This window comes from Ooceraea biroi, chromosome 3 (assembly GCF_003672135.1).
Source record: "Ooceraea biroi isolate clonal line C1 chromosome 3, Obir_v5.4, whole genome shotgun sequence".
Lineage (NCBI taxonomy): Eukaryota > Metazoa > Arthropoda > Insecta > Hymenoptera > Formicidae > Ooceraea > Ooceraea biroi.
The window spans coordinates 13,401,182-13,420,388 of NC_039508.1; the positions used below are offsets into that span (position 1 = coordinate 13,401,182).

The 19,207-nt window shown below is 41.8% G+C and overlaps 1 protein-coding gene across 1 annotated transcript; it reads left to right on the forward strand.

Moving 5' to 3' along the window:
* Positions 1-6,020: 6,020 nt before the first annotated feature.
* LOC105278722 lies at positions 6,021-11,893 on the forward strand. The gene has a single exon (XM_011338024.3). It carries the CDS (start codon positions 7,461-7,463, stop codon positions 9,147-9,149), a length of 1,689 nt encoding a protein of 562 aa, XP_011336326.1. The 5' UTR covers positions 6,021-7,460; the 3' UTR covers positions 9,150-11,893.
* Positions 11,894-19,207: the final 7,314 nt, after the last annotated feature.

Below are 19,207 nucleotides of genomic sequence, written 5' to 3' on the forward strand. Positions count from 1 at the left end.
CTCCGAGCAGGGCACATATACCGGGTGACCGTTATCCATTGAAAATCGTGCGCGCGTTCCCGCGTTGGCCTCTTGCGAGGTGATTCGCACGGCGTCTAATGTAATTCAAGACTCGATTACCGTTGCGTTACCGCGCTTTCTGTCCAAAGATGAATTTCTCAGAGACACACCCGCCACCCACTACCCAAACGCGAGAGGAACGTCGTCCCGGCCGGTCACTCGCCGAGCGAAACGCTCCACAGAAGCGTAAAAGGTCAGCATTCATCCGATTTCGACAACGTTGCCGCGCGGATTCTCACACGATTTGCGAATGCTACATGTGCGTGCCAGTATGCGCGCACGTAAATGCACGCAGCGCGCCTGATATAAGCAGGCTCTCCTTCTCTCGTAAAGGGATCCAGCGCTGCGAACCCGCTCGCTCCTCTCGATGGCAGTGACCTGTTACAGGGATCTCACGGGGCCCCCGGGGCCTTTACACTCGCGCGCACGCGATAGTTCCTGGTTAAATGCCAGACGCTGTATCGCGTCTATCTCTCTGAATCCTATACATCGCGATTGTACTTCATCCTTTATTCACACCGCGAGAAAATTGTGGAGCACCTCGAGTTTTCCAGTCTGCCTGACAGTCTTTAGCGTAGCGAATCTGATGAACGATATTGGCACCTTTCAGAGTTTCTTTTTTAGTACACAGTTGCAAAAATACTTTTCTAAAATTCGGTAAAAGGAACATGTATATTCATAAATAAATTCCATATTATGGACTTTGAATAGATTTCTTTATTTTGATGCACTCAACACGACTAATGCACGACTTGGCTCTTGCGAGGACCTTGCTCCGGCTTGCCATCAATAGGCACGACGAGTCAATGCGATGACCTCGTGTCTATCTAAAGACAGAAGTACGTGATGGAAAAGCGGATGCTATGTGTCGGAAGAGCCGTTGCTCCCGATGCGCGTACGAGAAGGAATTTTTCAGCTTTTCCAAGTCACATTTTGACAGGGTTGGGTAGTAACTAGTTAAACAGTTAAAAGTTAAGTTAAAAAGTTAAAAAGTTATTAACTTTTAACTTAACTTAGTTAATTTTAAATATATTAACTTTTAACTTTAACTAATTAATTTTTAAGGCATTAACGTTAACGTATTAACTTTTTTTATACAAGTTAAAAATCATTCATCAATATTAAAAATCGTGAAAACGATTGGCAGCGCTATTAGAGCCAGTGTTGCCAGTTTTAAGACGCGGCTCACAGCTTCGCCGCACAGTGGTCTAAACGTCCGATTTTGTGGCAAAAACTAATAATATAATATTTAAAACTAATATTTTAGTAATGATAAGTTGCATAAGGTATAAATAATATTTGTTACAGCTTAGAGAATTATTATTAATATGAAAAACAGGTTACATACAAGGTGGAACATTTAAAATGTTACAAATTACTCTTAAACGTAGACTTCGATTTTTTTAATTAAATGGCACATAGAGGTATATTAAACTTAGGAACTCAAGAGATTAAGTACATCACAAGGAAGAGTGCAGCTACTCTTACGTGGAAGTTTTCTAACAGATGATAGATATGGATCTGAAGAAAGTAACAATCTGTTAAACAGATCAGTGTTTGTAGCAATTCTTGATATCTTTCGAGTTCTGTTTTCTTTAAAGGATTTGATATTCTTATTTTTAGCTTCAAGTGCTTCTTCAGAGTAAAGTCCTATAGGTATAGGTTGTTCATAGATACAGTCTGTTTTTTATCATAGCAACCGAATCGGCAAAAATTAGTAATTTCTTTCCTCATATTAAAAACATTTTATTAAACCACTCTGTGTAATGTGAAAACCAATGTAAATAAAGTAACGGAACTGCAGAAAACGGTTATATCAAACATATTAAAAAATTCTTCATTTTTATATGCTTATACTATGCATTCAAGGCAACACGCAAGCATTTAAATTACAGGACATCGTGTTTCGTGTATTTTTCTTACAATTTCAATAATGCTTTCTGGTATTTGGACGAATTAGAAAAATTGATTTTTTGCCACATTTTCGATATTTTAGACCACTGTGCGCCGCTCGGCGACTCGGTTACCTATTGGTCGAGCGGCGGAGCTGTGAGCCGCGCCTTAAAACTAGTAACACTGAATAGAGCGCTTACGAATCTCAATCTTTAGTTTATAATAGACAATAATCATCTTATATGTTTATCGTATATGTTTATTATTTTTCGCGAAGCCTATTTTATAAGGTCAGTCATCATCTGAATTAAAATCATCTGAATTTATAATTGAAAAATTAATTACGTAAAGAAATATAATAGTTTTGCATAATTAACTTTTAACTTTACTAAGTTAATTTAATTTTTTAACTTAACTTTAAATAAGTTAATTTTTGTTTAAGTAACTTTTAACGTTAACTTAGTTAATTTTTGAGTCATTAACTTTAAACTTAACTTAGTTAAAAAAAAATGAAGTTACCAACCCTGCATTTTGGTTAACTTTGCAGTTGCCCGATTAAAATTTCTGGACGTATCTGACAGTTTTCTTTTTATATACATTTTTTTAACATCATTACCTACATTATTTTATCCAATTACTGAAATTTTTTAAATGTCATATCTAATATTCTAAATGTTATATCATTTAATGAAAATCTTTTCAAAGTAATAACTCACGCGTGCAGCTATTAACGTGTTACTTAAACTATCATAAAATTTATTATATAAAATTTTCAAAATATTTATTTTTTTGAGATTTGATTCGATCACTTTTTTAAAGTAAAAGTGAACCGTCACGATTGTAGCAGGCGATGCGGTGCGCAATGTTTGTATCTCCCGTTATTCTTCTCGACCCGGAGACTTGAATGCCCGGTCGCGCTATTGGCAAAGTAGACAGCAGTAGAATGCAATCGAGCACATGAAATTGATAGACACAAAAATACTTAAGACGTAACTGTTTGCGGATTGAAGTCCAAGAAAAAGGTCAGATCGACGTCTGCTATTACGGCATTCCTCGAAGCTAACGACTAATCGTCAAGGCTTTGCAATCTGACTCTTAATGTTCAACAGTCAAAAGCACAAAGCACAAAAAGCGTGTGCAACCAGTTGCTATTAATTCTTCAGAACTTGCAAGGTTTCTTCGGAACATGTTACGAACACTAATTATAGTGATTTTGAATGCGACTCGCGATTTATATAGCTCTTGCTCATCCTCTCCTAACGTTTCACTAAACTTTCGCGCGTTTAATCGCGCCAGCGTCGTCATTTACGCATCGTAGCAGTTTCAGGCATGCGGAAAACTGTTATCCGTTCGTCGTGTGTGAAAGAAAGTACCGCGCCTCGGCGAAATGGCGTGCGGATACTTGTAGCGGGTCGATAAACTTGTAGGTTTCGCGGATTTTTGCAAGTGCGCGCGACAAGACCACGGCTGTCGCCTTTATTTGCATAAAACTTTCGAATTGTCCACTTGATTGTCTTCTAGGAAGTCATTACAATATCTCAGCAACGCAGCGGCATTCTTTCTCGATGCTCAGCCATACCATGTCGCATTTCTGTTCAAAGTGCTTTGTTAGAATATTCCTGTTCTCTACCTGATTACCTACCTCAAGGACCTGCCAATATTATCGAACACATAATAGTGAACTAACGGGAAAGTTTTTGGAGTCCTTGTAAATAATATTTCAAAAAATAACAAATCCTTACAAGGATCGTGACAGAATGTTCGTTTAAAATTAAGAAAACGATTTATTTGTATCGTGTAATGATTTAACATTGTAGAAAAAAAAGAGATCATTGATGAGTGAATCGGTCACGTGCAAACGTCGCTGGGCACGTATTCGAGATGTCGCACAGGAAGGGGATGCATGGCACACGTGAAAAGTGGGGATTGGAGAGGATTCTTGGACAAGAGGTGATTGCACTGTACATACAGCGTTTGGATTCTTTGTAATTAACGTGACGGCGACCTACTAACCCACTGAACGATCGATTTTCATTCAGCAGTTTCAGACAAATGCATTTTTACGTAGACTTCAATCGTAAACTTTTTAGGGATGTAAAACGTTTGCAGTTCTTGGAAAAATATATAGGTTTGCCAAGAATGGCTTTCATTATAATATGCAGAAGAAATCGGAATCTTTTTATGACTTCTGCTGGGAGATCACTGATTTGGCATTATGCACACCAGTCGTCTTTCGGGACACAAAGCATGTCGAAAGTCGGCATTCCCAAGTCCCGAAATAAGAATTTGGGAGATCCGTGCAGTGGAGGCAGTGGCGGCAACTATTTGCATGCTAACCAGCCATTTCAGATTACCTCGTGATTATGTCCGTATATTCTATTTTTAAAGGAACGCGATAAAGAGATACTAAACGACCAACTGGTTTCTGGTTTTTCAAGCGAAAAAGGTCTTTGTGTGAATATACAATACTAAATCCTACACAGTTGTCGCCTAAAATTTAAATTTTGAGTGGAAATTTTTCCAAGAATAAACTTTAACGACACAAGCAGGAAATCTTAATTGAATCTCAAGTTTACGCCATGCTATAAAATTGCGATACAGTTACACGCAACAGTACTCAAGTTAATTCGTACGTTTCATGTCGAACGGAAATGACACCGCCGTGTTCGCTCCGTTTCTAAATATGTCAGCTGTGCGAAAAGATTCGAGGAGAATTCCCACTGAAAAATGTCGACATTGGGCCACGGTCAGGGTCCCGGTCACGCGACCCTGATTCCGCGTCTCCGCGATTTCACGCTCGCGACATGAACTCGCTACCGGATTTTCTCGTCTTCCTGTCGACGGTACGACTCGAAGTTAATTGCATGGAAAAACGGCGACGCCGATGTCTTTTCGTCTCTGCGCGGCGAAAACGAGCGGAAAGTATGTCGTTTCTGCAAAATAACAGCTTTTATCGATATAAAAATAGCGTGGTGGGAATAGAGTGACATGCATGAAATATTAAGACGAATTTTTATTTCTTCTCTACCTGAAAGACACACTATTATGTAACATTTAATCGCAAATATAACTGTAACTGTCTTGCAAAACTCAATTCAACGAGTAAAAATTACTTTTATATGTATATCGTTAAATATAAAAAAATAAATGAATAATATTTCAGATTTATTGACCTATTAAAACAGATTTTATTGCGTTAAAATCCGATATATGCGGATATATAGATTCAGAAGACTTCCACCTGTTCGTCTGGTCTGAACAGTCTGGGTTTCAGTTCATGTTCTTGCGCAACAAATTCATGATTTCACCTTCGTGGCCATGTTCTGCTTCGTCGATACGAAGAGCGACCTCGAGACCTGAAATCCGCCCTCTTGTCAAAAGAGGATCGTCCGTTTCCCGCGCTCTCGTGGCGGCTCGTCTGTGAAAAACGTGCGAGACGGGGATTCTCCTTCACGGTACCTACGCAATCTCTGACCTATAAAGGGCAACTCGACATGCACAGACTTAAGCGTAAGCAACATGCCATCAAATGCTCTCTCGACTTCGCGCAAAAACGTTGATAAGCAATTAATATAATATGTATGCTGCGTATTCACGAAGTTACATCATATATATTCCAATTAGAAATAAAATGTTCACTTCGTATAATCACACTAATTATATAAATTTGCAATGTCTGATCAGGATGATAGCGTCGATGATGTTAAAGACATCTAGGCTACCTCACGACATCCTGCTGCGTACGAGATTCCTGCGAGCTGAAATGTCATCCCGAGTCAAGGTACTAACCGCTGTTAACAGCAAAACAGCGTTGCGTCACTCGCAAGAAAGGGGAAGCGCGTCATTAGCGTGCCTACATAAAATCGAACTGAGGAATGTCTATTTCCCTAGGCACGGTTCTCGCCACCCCATGGACGACGGCGTGCTCGCCGCCGAGGTGGAATACGGTGACACGATCGGACTCCGCAAGGAGTGACCCAAGCCGATGAAAACCATGAGAGAAGGGAGTGAGGTCTGAGAGCGCAGCAGAGTGGGGCCCAGTCACGGAGTCTCACGCCTTCCATCAGTTCTCAGTCTGAAGACGAACGTCCTGGTAGCTGGTGGTTCGCCGCTCCGCTCGAGACCGCTCGTGCGTGTGTGCGTGTGCGTGGGTGTGTGACGCGCGCGGCGAGCGCAAGACGGCGACGTACGTGGACGGTACCCAGTGCCAAACTTGGGGCCCAATTTGCCATCGCGTCGCCCTTTTTCGAGTCATCTTCGCTCGCGAGACGCCGATCGCTACGAAGCATCGAGTCGGCAATCGAACGAGAGCAGCCTCCGCCATTTTCGCCATCTCCGCGTGAGGGGCCCAATGAGGCCCACCGGTGCTGATACAGAGGTTCGCACGGCTAACGCCTGCGGCCGCGCCTCTGGATTCCACAAACACCAACACGCGAACCGCAAAGATACTTATTGAATTCTCGCCGCCGGGCATCGTCCGGGCCGTTTTCTCCGCTCGTCGTTCCAAGGGTGTTTGCATCGGCCTGGCCGTGAGTGTACATGTGCTGAGTGTGCGTGTGACAGCGGGTACACGTGGAGGTGTGCGTCAGTGAGGGACAGCGGCAGCGGCGACGCCACTGCGATCGCATACCAGTGAGGCCCTGGGTCCGGTAACGAGGAGGGGCCCAGAGAAGCCTAGAGCAAACTGAAAGGAAGCAACAGAGACGGAGAACGGGTGGGGAGACGTTATAGAGAGAAGAAGTACGAAAGGAAAGAAAGCGAACGAGCGACAGAGAGAAAGGTAGAGACGGTGAGGGGAAAAAAGAGATAGGAAGAGAACGAGAGAGTAAAACGAGGCCCAATGCTGGTGGGGGAACTCGCAAGAAGGCGGCCATAATGGCCTGACGCGATCTCGAGCGAGCGGCTACAGCTGCTGCGAAATATCTGCGCCGCCGAGTTCCTCTCGCCGTAGCCGCGCGCTACGTATTTTGCAACATCGTGCTGCGACGACGTTATACGCGGCGGTACATCGCCTCTGCCTGCCTTTGGAAAGCAGCGACGGTTGCGAGCGTGCTGAGAGTGTTACCGGGTGGAGTCTCGTGTCGTTCGCCGCTGCGAACGTGTCGCGTGTTTCGCATACTCTCAATGAGCTCCTGAGTCACGTCCGCGGCCCGACACTGTGCGCGTGGGAAGCAATTCACCGGCTGACAACGTTCAGGAAGAATCACATCTATGAGTGTCGCTATTGCTCTCAGGAGGACCGACGCTCATCGTGGGACTGACATAACTCGCATCAAAGTATCTGAAAGATTTCTCCGCTCAACAGAATCCTAAGCTACCACAGTACTTTGGAAATTGAAAGTAACCGAATGATAAGATTATCATAGCCACCTCTGATTAGATTCATCTCACATAAGGCATGATTGTTAATTCTACAATGTCTAAATGAAATTGATGTCAAATTTTAATTGCGCTTGCAATCTTCAAATTGTATGTTAGTAGAATCTAATCGATACGATTAGTTAAACATGAGGGGAGCTAATCAAGATACAGCAACGCCGTACTGTCGGTGTAGGGTACTCTACCTAGGTAGCTCAGTACCTCATGCAAGTAAGGAGGGTCTCCTGGGCGTACAGGAACCTCTGAGAGAGCTCTATCCCGAGCAAGGCGCGTTGGGTGCACGTGGGATCGATTCTTGGTTGAGCGTTTGGAGCAACGGCTTGCTGCTGGAGAATGTCGATGAACACCGCAAAAAGGTCACACGGTTCTTCCCCATTGAAGCGCTCCATTATTGTGCTGCGGTCAGACACGTCAAAGGCGGAAATGGGGACGCGTCCAGTACACGATTCTTACCGTTGGACTCGCCATTCGCGCGAACACCCAGCGCTAATCATCCACCCTTGTTCGCCGCCGTATTACGAAGAACAACCGGCATCAAGGTGCTCGAATGTCACGCGTTTATTTGCAAGCGTGACATGGCGGCCAACGCGCTGGTAAGGTGCTGCTTTCATGCTTACGCTGATAGCGCCTATGCGAAAGGTCTGGAACCATCATCGGCGACGACTAACGGTGTCGTGACGGGTCAACACTCGAACAACAGTCTCTATCATACTTTAGGCGGTTCTAGCACCACTTTGGACAGTCCTCAAGCGACCCGTTTGGACGCGTCGGCGGACGAGCTTAGTCTATATAATGGCAATGAGAATCACAAGGTTTGGGCCAGGGGTCGTGATGAAGTCGACGGTCTTTATCAGGAGCAAGGCACCTTGAGAAGCACCAAGGGATCCAGACCGCGCCAACTAGTCGCCCCACCACCGCCGCCTCCACCACCACCCCCACCTGCTCAACCGTTGTTGCTGGAAGAGTCTACCTCTTCAGCCCCGCGACGAAAAGCCAACAAGAAGCTCAAGAAGATGAAGACTCGCTCTTTGCATGAGGATGCATTGCAGCAACAACAGCAACAGCTTCTTCATCATCAGTTGCATCAAGGGGTGTACACCAACGGCCACGGGCATCACACTCTGGGTCATCCCATCAGGCAGCAGCACTACCATCCTCACCCGTTGCCACCCAGTAGTCGATCAGTCGCTGGTACTTTGGCCAGACCAGCGCCAGTGCTTTTAGTACCAGCGGCCACTTTGCCACGAAAAAGCCATCATCATCCGCGTTTAAGACCCATTCCGGCGGCGACGCCTATAGTCCCGGTCTACGCTCCTTTACCAGTGGTACCATCATCCGCACCAGCGGCGGCCATTTATCCAGCTGGCACGTACGGCACTGCCGGGAACAGAGGCAGGCGGCATCCGGAAGCGGACAACTCCACCTTGGGCACGTCTAGGAGATTGGCCGCCTCGCATGCCGATCTTACCGCGCCGGAAGTCGCACGCGCGGCGGATAGTCCGGAGAACGAGTCCCGCTTCGGCACCGGCATTTATCGGCGGAAGGGTCACCTGAACGAGAGAGCATTTTCTTACAGCATTCGCGCAGAACACCGAAGCAGGAGTCACGGTAGCCTGGCATCACTGGGCTTCAGCGCCCAGAACGGTAACGCGCTACCGAAGGAAGAAAAGAAGGATCGCGAGATCGCCCAGTTGGTCGCCGGATTGAATCTCAATGAAGGTCCGGAACGGACGCAAGCTTCAAATTCGAGGGGAGGATACGCTCATCACCATCAACAGCCGCAAATGCAACCGTTGCCCAGGCCGAGACCCCGTTAGAACCGTTGTTTTAGACTGGCTTCTAGTGTCAGGATATTCATAGATTTCTGGGTAATTCAGAGCGATTTCTGAATTCGTACGAAGTAGAAAATCTGTGGCTCAAAAGAGCTAAGTGTCTTCATGGCCTTGGCGTCAAGTGGATATAAATAATATTTTAGGGATTTTTTTAGCTGCTTTGTCATAAATTTATCCATTAATTGAAGTATAACTTCCTTCGATCGCAAAATTAGAACGCTGACAATACAACATCCAACTGCTTAACTGGTCGTTTCAGTAATTCTAGAATAATAATAAATTGTTAATAAATTACATCATAACGCGTTGCGTTTGATTATAGAAACTTTTCGTAGAATCTTCTCTATTCTATTTACCGATGACGTTACCATAGGCAATTGTTCGAAATGAGTCTTACATTTTCCGGTCGATCGCTTTGACGCAAGAACGACTTTGGATTAGCAAACGTCTTCTTGCAGATTCCAAGTGTGCAACTGGCACTACCGTAACGAACGATTTTACGTTCTGTCATCGTGTCACGCGAAAAAAATTAACATTGTGAAATGTTGCAATCTTCACTGTCCGTAAGCACATTTCACCTGGCAATATTATAGAAACAGGTACATTTTGAATTATTCTTCTTAATTAATTTAAGAATATTAATTTCGGAAGCAGAAAAAACTGTAATATTTATTTTCATCTTTTCCGTTGTGGTCTCAAATACATTAAATGTATTTCATAAAAAAATATCGTATAAAATTAATTGTAATAAATTATAATGTAAAGATGAAGAACCAGTGAAATGTCTTAGATTGCATGATGACATAACGTCTACAGAAACGCAACGACCTTCCTGTCGCAGAACCAGCTAACTAATTAGGCAGTAATTATTGCCGCCTTATGAAGGAGACAGTTCTGCTGCTTGAAGCTCATTAGACGAAGGCGCGAAGCATGGAGGAGAGAGACTGTCGCATAATATTTCCTCCGTGAAATCGAGTCGGAAGCTTTGCGAAAAAATTGCAATGTCGCCGCATTGAAAATTATTTCTTCAGTTGGATATATACAACACCTTGAATACCGAAGATGCTAAATTGCCCCTTTCAATTTTTATATAATAAGCACACAATCTTACCACACAATTAAGTAAAACGCTTTATATTTTCGAAATAATGCCGTTTTATATTTTTAATGAAACATAATCTGAAATTATTGATCGTACACATATAATTTGCGTGATTCACGCAATTTGAAATCAAGCCACATGTTGCATAAAGAAGAGATAAAGTCGTCTTAGAAGTCTCGATATTTGCATTTGTGGAAAAACACGTCGCGTATATTGCATCGACCGAGAAAAATGCCCTTGATTATGACATTTTGCGGTCACACACAACTTATACTGAAGTTTTATCGTAGCATATTAGCACCAACGTCGTAAGTAAAAGCTTAAGCATAAAAAGAATCGCGACCTCGCTGATACCGGTCGTCGAAGCATGTATCTTTCAGTGCTGTTAAGACTTAAAAATCACCACAGTATAAGTATATGTGCTTATTATAAGTATTACATATGCATACAACTTGTTATTGTCGTCGATGGAAGAATTATACGTGACGTTTCGAATATTTATGTGATTCGTTTGACGAAAACATATTCGTCGAGACAAGAAAAAGAGAGATGCGAAAAGACAAGAAAAAGAGAGATCACATTATAAAAACCATCAATTCTATAGATAAAATATCGTCACTAATGCGTTCATCGATTAAAAATATTTAATGCGCCGAGATGCTTTCGCGTTCGCGTCAGTTTAGTGATTGCAGGAAGATCTTAATCGCTCGATCATTATAAATAATATCTTTGCTCTAACCACTTATATAATCCATCGTTGCTGCAATATTGTTTATCATTTTTCTTAGCCTACCGAATTCTCGAAAACTTACTCGAATTCTGACAATTTGCGATTCTGTCTTTTAAATGTCGCTCAAAGTAAAAATAGGATATAAACAACAAACTGCGAAGATCATAAATGACTCATGTACATATTAGTATTCAGCAGCTACGCAAGAACAATTATTCGTTATTGCGCAAGTTGGACGTAATATTCAAATGCTGTTCAGATGGGCCTTTCTCCTTCGATTGGACATCGAGCGCGTATTACGAGCTATAAAAACAGGCTTCCGAATTTCTTCGATGGTTACGCAGAAAAGGAGACCGACAAGAAACAGAAAGATATTCATGATACAACATCCGTAATTTCTTCGAGATGTGGGATTATATCGTATTGAAAATAAGTTCAATAATATTCGTGATATTTTGCAACGAGCATAACTAGGCATTATGTAAATTATCTTCGCATTTCCAACGGAAACGCGTTACGTAACCGTTACATTTCTGTCGTTCCAAACCAGCATTAGAGCGGAAAAATGATATGTGAAACAAACCAGGTTTTATATAGGAAATTATCAACTACAATCTGTTTATAAAGGTGACATCGCCGTTTTATCGACGCGCATCTTCGAGCAGAAAGTTGCAGCGATACGTAGGCATCATCGATGCGTCATCACTGACTCGTTCGCGGCGGAAGTATTATGCAAATCAGGAAACGACAGGCGGGATTTTTTCGAGATGATCCTCTCCTTGAATCTGTTCGCTATAGAGAAAGAAAGCTACGCGTTTTAGTAGAAACTGCATATTCAAGCAATTCAGCATCGTTTGAAATGCCAATCGATTGATTGCTCGATTGTAAAAAAAAAAACAGACATCTAAATGCAGCCGCGCGACAATTGCATGAAGGAAAAGTAAAGAAATCTACGTCGCTGATTTTTATCGCTCACGTCGCTGGAGCACACGAAGGATGTATACTTTATTAGTCACTGACTGTCGTTACCACGTTGTTTTCACGCCAAGGCTGCTACGCGCTCGTAATTTCCTCAGTTCTTTTTTTATTGCGCTCTTCCCAGGCGCTCGACCAATTTCACAACGTCTGATCAAATAAAAATGCACTGGCAAAATTATATCGTTCTGCAGCTACTGTGCATTCATTGAAGTAGAAAGTGAGTGTAAAATATTTATAAGTCGATCACACGCGCGTAAGTGTGTCTGCATATATACAGGGTGTCCCGGGTTTTAACCGACAAACTGCGGGAGCATATTCTACTAGTGGAAATAAGAAAAAATTCTTATATCGAGTTTGCTTAGAAATGCTTTATTACAAAGTTATAAACCAATATTGAAAAGAAATATGAGACAAGTAACAACGGAACATAGTGTAGAATTTGGAAGGTCGAAGATGTTTATGTTACGTGTATTCACATGTATTCATGTTCACTATGTTGAAACGATTCAGTATGATTGTTACTTTCACAACAGTAGCTGTTAGATTTCAATCGTCGTGTCAACTAGCAATTACTATCAGAATGCCAAAAGTGTTTTCAAATGAGGAATACACCGATATTCATTTCGTGTACGGATTCTGTGACGGAAATGCACGAGCCGCCGTACGAGAGTATCAACGTAGATTTCCTAACAGGAGAGTACCAGATAGATTTAAAGCAACGAATTACTAATTCAGTTACCGAGATGCAACAAAATTTTCAGGAATGTCGTACCGTAACAAATTCTGCACTACGTCGATGTCTAGCTTGTATCGATGTGCAAGGACAACATTTTGAAATGCGTCACTAAATCATTGCGTAGATAATTTTTATTTTTGTGAAAAAATCCGTTGTTACTTATCTGATATTTCTTTTCAATATTGGTTTATAACTTTGTAATAAAGCATTTCTAAGCAAACTCGATATAAGAATTTTTTCTTATTTCCACTAGTAGAATATGCTCCCGCAGTTTGTCGGTTAAAACCCGGGACACCCTGTACATGTGTACGAATATAGAAACATATGTATGTGTATATCATATATCTATATATGTATATGTATCTACCAAATAAGCCAGTCAACGGTAATTAAGAAAACATGCCATTAAATCGCGTGGGAACGTCAAGCGGTGTCTCAATTTTCGTCGACATGTAGAACATCAGTGAGACAGAAAGAGAGGGAGAGAGAGAGAGAGAGAGGGACACGCTCAAAGACAGAGAGAGAGATATCACATCTGTAATTATAATTTTCTTGCGAAATCGAGATCTAAATGCAACGCGAAATCTATTATGATGTTCAGTTTCAGCAAAATAGTCTGGCGCGGAATATTGTACTGATGCTTCCGACAAAACTAGTTCTTCGTACGAAGTAACGGCAGAATCTTGAGATGACGAATCTCGAAGCCGGCTATCACGGTTGCTCGGACACGAGACGCGTTATTTCACTTACGGTGCATATGTTGCATTATGTGAACTGTGCACGCGAACCTTGCTGTCGTCGACGACGTCATCAACGTCGTTGGACACATTCCGTTCCTCAGTGTAATTTTCAGGGTTAACCGCAACCGTCATACGCGATATACTAGTTTCAGGATTGCATCAAACTACCGGTGGAATGCAAATCACCTTGATTGGTGGCTTAAGTAGAGCGCGCGCTTTCCCGTAATAAAAGGGCCTCTCGGCAATTTTCCGGGCAAGTCGAAAGTTGCGAATTTAAAAGTTTAGACATTCTCCAGAAAGTTCGCGCTCTAAATGCCCCGTTTGTTTCTACGTGAAAAATTAGTGGATTATTAGACTGTAATAAACTTCCAAAAAAGAAAAGAAAATGTCGGTGAAAAAGTCTTAAAATTAATATATCTACTTGACACGAAGTGGAAAATTTTGTCTCGTTAGAAAAAGATGAAGTAGCGAAAAACTTTAGATATTTCTCATTTATACGGGAAAAATATAATTATTATCGGAAGTTTCAAAAGGTAGAAAATACTAACGAGATTTGTAATTTCCCTCTTCTTTCTTTTGATAAGCAAGCATTTTGATATTGTTAAATCCGAGAATAACACAGCGACAAATCTTACAACTTGTTTTAGTGTTTTCTCGTCATGATATAGCCATTGTACTTATATATGCGTATAGAATAACGTGAAACCTTGTGCGTGAAGAGCACTGCTGGCGATTTCCAATTTGTGACTATAATATATCATAATCGAATTATAAACGGCGCTTTATAAATAAATACTATAAATGCTGCGGATAATATCGTAGGTACAGTTATAGCGCCAGATATCGTAACTGTAAAGTTCTGTCACGACTTAACCGTCGATGTACATTCCGACAATCGCCAATCGTCTTCCGTAAAGTCGGTTCTGGATGCATTCGTATGCCAGATACATCAAGCTGACCTGACATCTCGAGTGTCAAAAAAATATACTCGTTCGTGTATTTAGTTTGGTACATGAATTTGGTACATGAATTTAGCCTTCGGAGCTGACTTAAAAGACCACAATATGAAGAATACAAATATCGCAAATTAAAGAATAATATATTGGCAACGGTCTCAGCAGACTGTAACAATGACTAACTTACTTCTTACGCTTGTTATTTTGATCCTTTTTAATACATATTCATTATCGTGCATGTACAATGTCGTGATTGGACATTCTTTATTCTCTACTTCACATTGCGTGTGTCCAGGCTTCAAATAATACATCGCGCGCGTTGACAAGCCACGTTACCAGTCGATCGCGTAAGGGAACTCGCATAGCGGTACCAGCTCGTGTCCAAGAATAAAGCCTCGTTCTTCTCTTTGCTTGTTATCGACCTTCCGCCGATTGGTAGGCAGCCAGTACACGCACGTACGACAACCGCCGGAAGAACGGTGCAAGATAAGAGAGAGAGAATGCACTCGAAAGTGCGCTAATGGCATCCGGATGCCGGTGCGCTACTCCACGACCTTGTAGCTTTTCGCGCTATCGAGATGAAAAGTTGCACAGTCGCTTCGTGGAGTGAGGCGCACTTCATTTTTCATCTTATCGCGCGAAAAATCGATAATCGGCGTGCATGTGTGCGTTTTGTGCGTGCGCACGCGAGGACGCGGCAGTCTCTCTATTTAAAGACGATTGCGCCGCGCGTGAGACGCCAGACGCGTCATTAATTATAATATTAACCCTCGCGTCTGAGAGCACTGATAAGGAACGTGCCATCGAGAATGCGAAAGAAGACTCATTACGTTTATAATCGCATACATATATAACACGTGTACGATACGCACACGCGGAACATGGTGAACGTGGCGAGTGAGAAACGGGGATGATGCGCCACCAGGAGGAAACGCGAAAATACACAGACGTTACGTAAGCCGCACCCGGAGACGCGCTTTTCCTTCGGGATGAAAGTGCGTGTAATTTCGCGAGCGTCGCCTGCTGCTTTCCGTGTGTGCGCGTACTTAGACTAATATTAAAAAGAGAAATGTGTGCGCATGTGAATATATTGTACACGCGTTCTGTCGCAACAAATAAATATCATTAACTGTGTATAAAGCAAACCCGCGCCGATGAGTCGTTTAATATATGCCATACTGATCCCTCATGTCCATCCAAGTCATCATTCTGCAGACAGAGAGCGACTTTACTTAAATCAACGAAATCATAAAAATCTCAAGAATAGTTATAGTTTTTTTTATATATATTTATACATTTAATATAGTCTGACAAATAATACATCAGAAAGTCGTTTCATGGGTGGAAAAGGAATAACAGAGGCACAAAAATATTCAATCATATTCTGTGACATTTTGTTTCAGCTGGTGCATGACTTTACAATACATTATAATATTGTAATACTGGCGACTATAACATATATAATATATTATAATATTATAATATTATATTAGTATACACAATTTAAATATCGGACGGTGCTGCACTCGACGATGGCCTTCATGGTTCGTTGATTGGTGGGTGAGCACGCGACCTTAACATTCTTAAATGCCCACGATAAAGTGTAAAGTGTAACGTAGCCCCGCGAACTCGAGCTAAAAGCTTGCATTACAGTTAGAAGATAGTTCCGCGATTTACAGTTAGTCGCGTAGACTTGCGAGCGTACGGGTACAAAGAAATCGGGTCAGAGACGAAATTAGTTTTTAATAATGCCGCACATTGCGTCCGCGTAACTCATCCAACTGCCGCCGATTGATTATTAGACGCTAATAGCTCGTGCGAAATTAATAGCTAACGGTGCAAGTGTCAATATAACGGACGATATTTTAGCGCGCAAAGTAGCGGGTGTACCTATGTGCGTGGCATCATTGCGCAACTATGTTGCGACAATCGACGCAATTATTTCCAGTGTCATTTCACCTACCACACAATCATGGTCACCTGCGAAGCTGCGTAATATTATTTTCATACTGTTCTTTTTCTCTAACACGAGTGCAACGTGAAGCGTTAACACACGAATACATTTCCATTGAAGAAATAAGCAGCAGTAATAAAAAGAATACTGCAGAGTTTGTCACCAAAAAAAAAATTAACAACAAATAATAGTTAACGACAAATGCAATTTTTTCGACTGATATTAATTTATTTGATGAACGATTATTTGCCGTTCAAGTTACAATGAACTTGCACCTTCTTCGGTCTTTTTGTGTTGGACGGTGTGACAATAGGCCCATCAAACGTTCCTTTTCGAAAGAAGCAGACTGTGTAATTGCATCACGCACACGGCCGGCGGCTGTGGCCACGAACCTAAAGTGGGAGCAGTGCGCGAATAGGGTCGCGGGGGTACATCAGGAGGAACGTCGGAGGAGGAGATTCGGAGTAAGTGCGGGAGAGGAGGCCAAGAGTGCACGTGGTTAACGGGTACGAGAGAAAAGTACAGAGGACCATTGGTCCTCGGGATGGTTGCACGATAATGATACGCGAGTGCCATTAATTAAACCACGAGTCACGTCATGCCCGAAATAATGCGCGATGGCCCTGTTTTCTGTTCAGCAACCCGAGACCTGATTTACTTTCCACAAAGAAGCGAGACTTCGTTGCTCTCGCCGGTAGATGTCGGAAGCTGTGTCGCGCGCGCGGATTCGGTGATTTCAACGAGTGCGCGCACCACTCGTTGAAATCACTGAAGAACTCGGGTCACGTGACCGGCTTCAGTCAATTAAGCGAACGTAATCGATTCCTGCCGGATTTTAGAAATAAAAATATTTACTTTATAACATTTTCCGATTAGAAATAATGCTTTAGTATATATTTATAATATCTTATTTATTATATATTTATAATATTTATAATATCTTATGTTTTTAAAAATCTTAAATTTATAAGACTACAATTTTTTTCTTTTCGGTATATCTAATAAAAATGCTTATTTCTCTCAAGATATTAAAAATAATACTATATATTTTAAAATATATAAATTGTTATCTAATTTTCAATAGCAAATAACATACGCACAAGTTCCCGTTGCAAGATGCAATTTTGACGTAATGCGAAGAAGCAACGGACGATTGCGAATCATGGACGATTTCATAATTGGCTAATAGAGAAGCGGCATTTAAATACGGTACTCCGCACTTGCAGAGGAGACGAGGTAACAGCTGCGAAACCTGCCTGCGTGACAAATTGATAGTCGCCAATACTTCCGCTTAGGATGAATCCTTTTAAGCGGTTTTAAGAGTCTTATGCAATCATCGTGCAGACTTCCGGTGATTTTATATACGGTGCCTCAGATTTAATCGTCAGAATAAGCAAAAGACTAGAAAGTATTGATACGGCAGACATACATACACAGACTGTCCAGACTGTGGTGCGACTGGTACCGAAAAAATACAAGACGTCAATTATTTTGTATTTTTACATTCTTTTTATTCAAAATGCACTTTTCCTGAATCAATACAATTCTGGAAGAGCTTAAAAATTTTTCGAAGCAGTCATAAATTATGAAAACATTTTCTCCGTTTTCGAAATCGTCCCCAAAACTTCAGATATTAAAATATTCATCCTTAAAATATTCTGAATAGCGTTGTAACGCTCTTAGCATGTCCTTGCAGTTTTCCATCTAGCATCTCTTTGATCCTTCGTCAGCGGATCGTGTGCGGTATAAAGCGTGTTTTTTTGATGAGCATCAATAAAGTACTGTCACAAGATAACGTCAAAACTAATGATAAGGACATGTCAGCATGCAAAAAATATCACTCGCACTAGACAAACCGCTAACTCGCACTAAACAAGGGTATTTCGTGATCGAGAAAAAATATACTAATCCGTGCATTTATTTAAAAAGAAATCAAGTTATGCGCTGAAAGTTGGAAGCGGGTTAATAATACTTTGATCTAATTAAAAATTTTACAAATTAGCATAACACTTGACCGGTTAAACGCACCAGTTTACGGCATACTTCCTTATAATAAAATACGATCGATAAGATACGACAGATGTGGAACGAATCAACAACTGGATCGATAAACTGGACCCAAGTACAAAAGAGCGGTGCAACGGCACTGCAATGGCATGTTGTCTAATCAGATATCTGGTATCTGGTTTAAGTACAGCCCGCGCACATGAACTTCAAACGGATGAACAACAGATGCGGGATTCATGAGAAATTGGCAGTCATAGTTTCCCGCTAAGGCAAAACGTTCTGCGACTACGAGGCATAGTCCACCTGTCGTTGACCGAGCGATACTTGCGAGACACGTGCCATAATAGCACGGTGCATAAAACCGATAGTTATTATGCCGGCTGTATCTATAACGGGTCTCCATCAATCCCGGCAGAAACATAGCTCATTTTATGAATTTTCTGGCTGGGGGACACACCGAGTTATACTAGTTCGCCGTGAACAGTTATAATTGCGTTTATGTTTTATTAATGATATTCGTATAATTAACCAAGTAGATAAAATGTTTACCCGGCATTAAAAATATGGGTAAAAGTATCCTATGAATATTCAACTCGCTCTTCAATAAACGGTGCATTTGTCAAAAAAAAGAACACGAACGCTCTGATAATAGTCAGCAATTTCGTAATGCGGGCAAAACGAAGTTAATGCACGGCTGAAGCAGATATCTTCAAAGTTCGACTTTCTCATCATTAGTCATAAGTTAGTGGTTCTGTGCTCATCCATGGACACTGCAGCGGTTAACAATACGCGAACGAAAGCAAATTGCGACAGAAATTACGCGTAACGAGACGTAGGGCT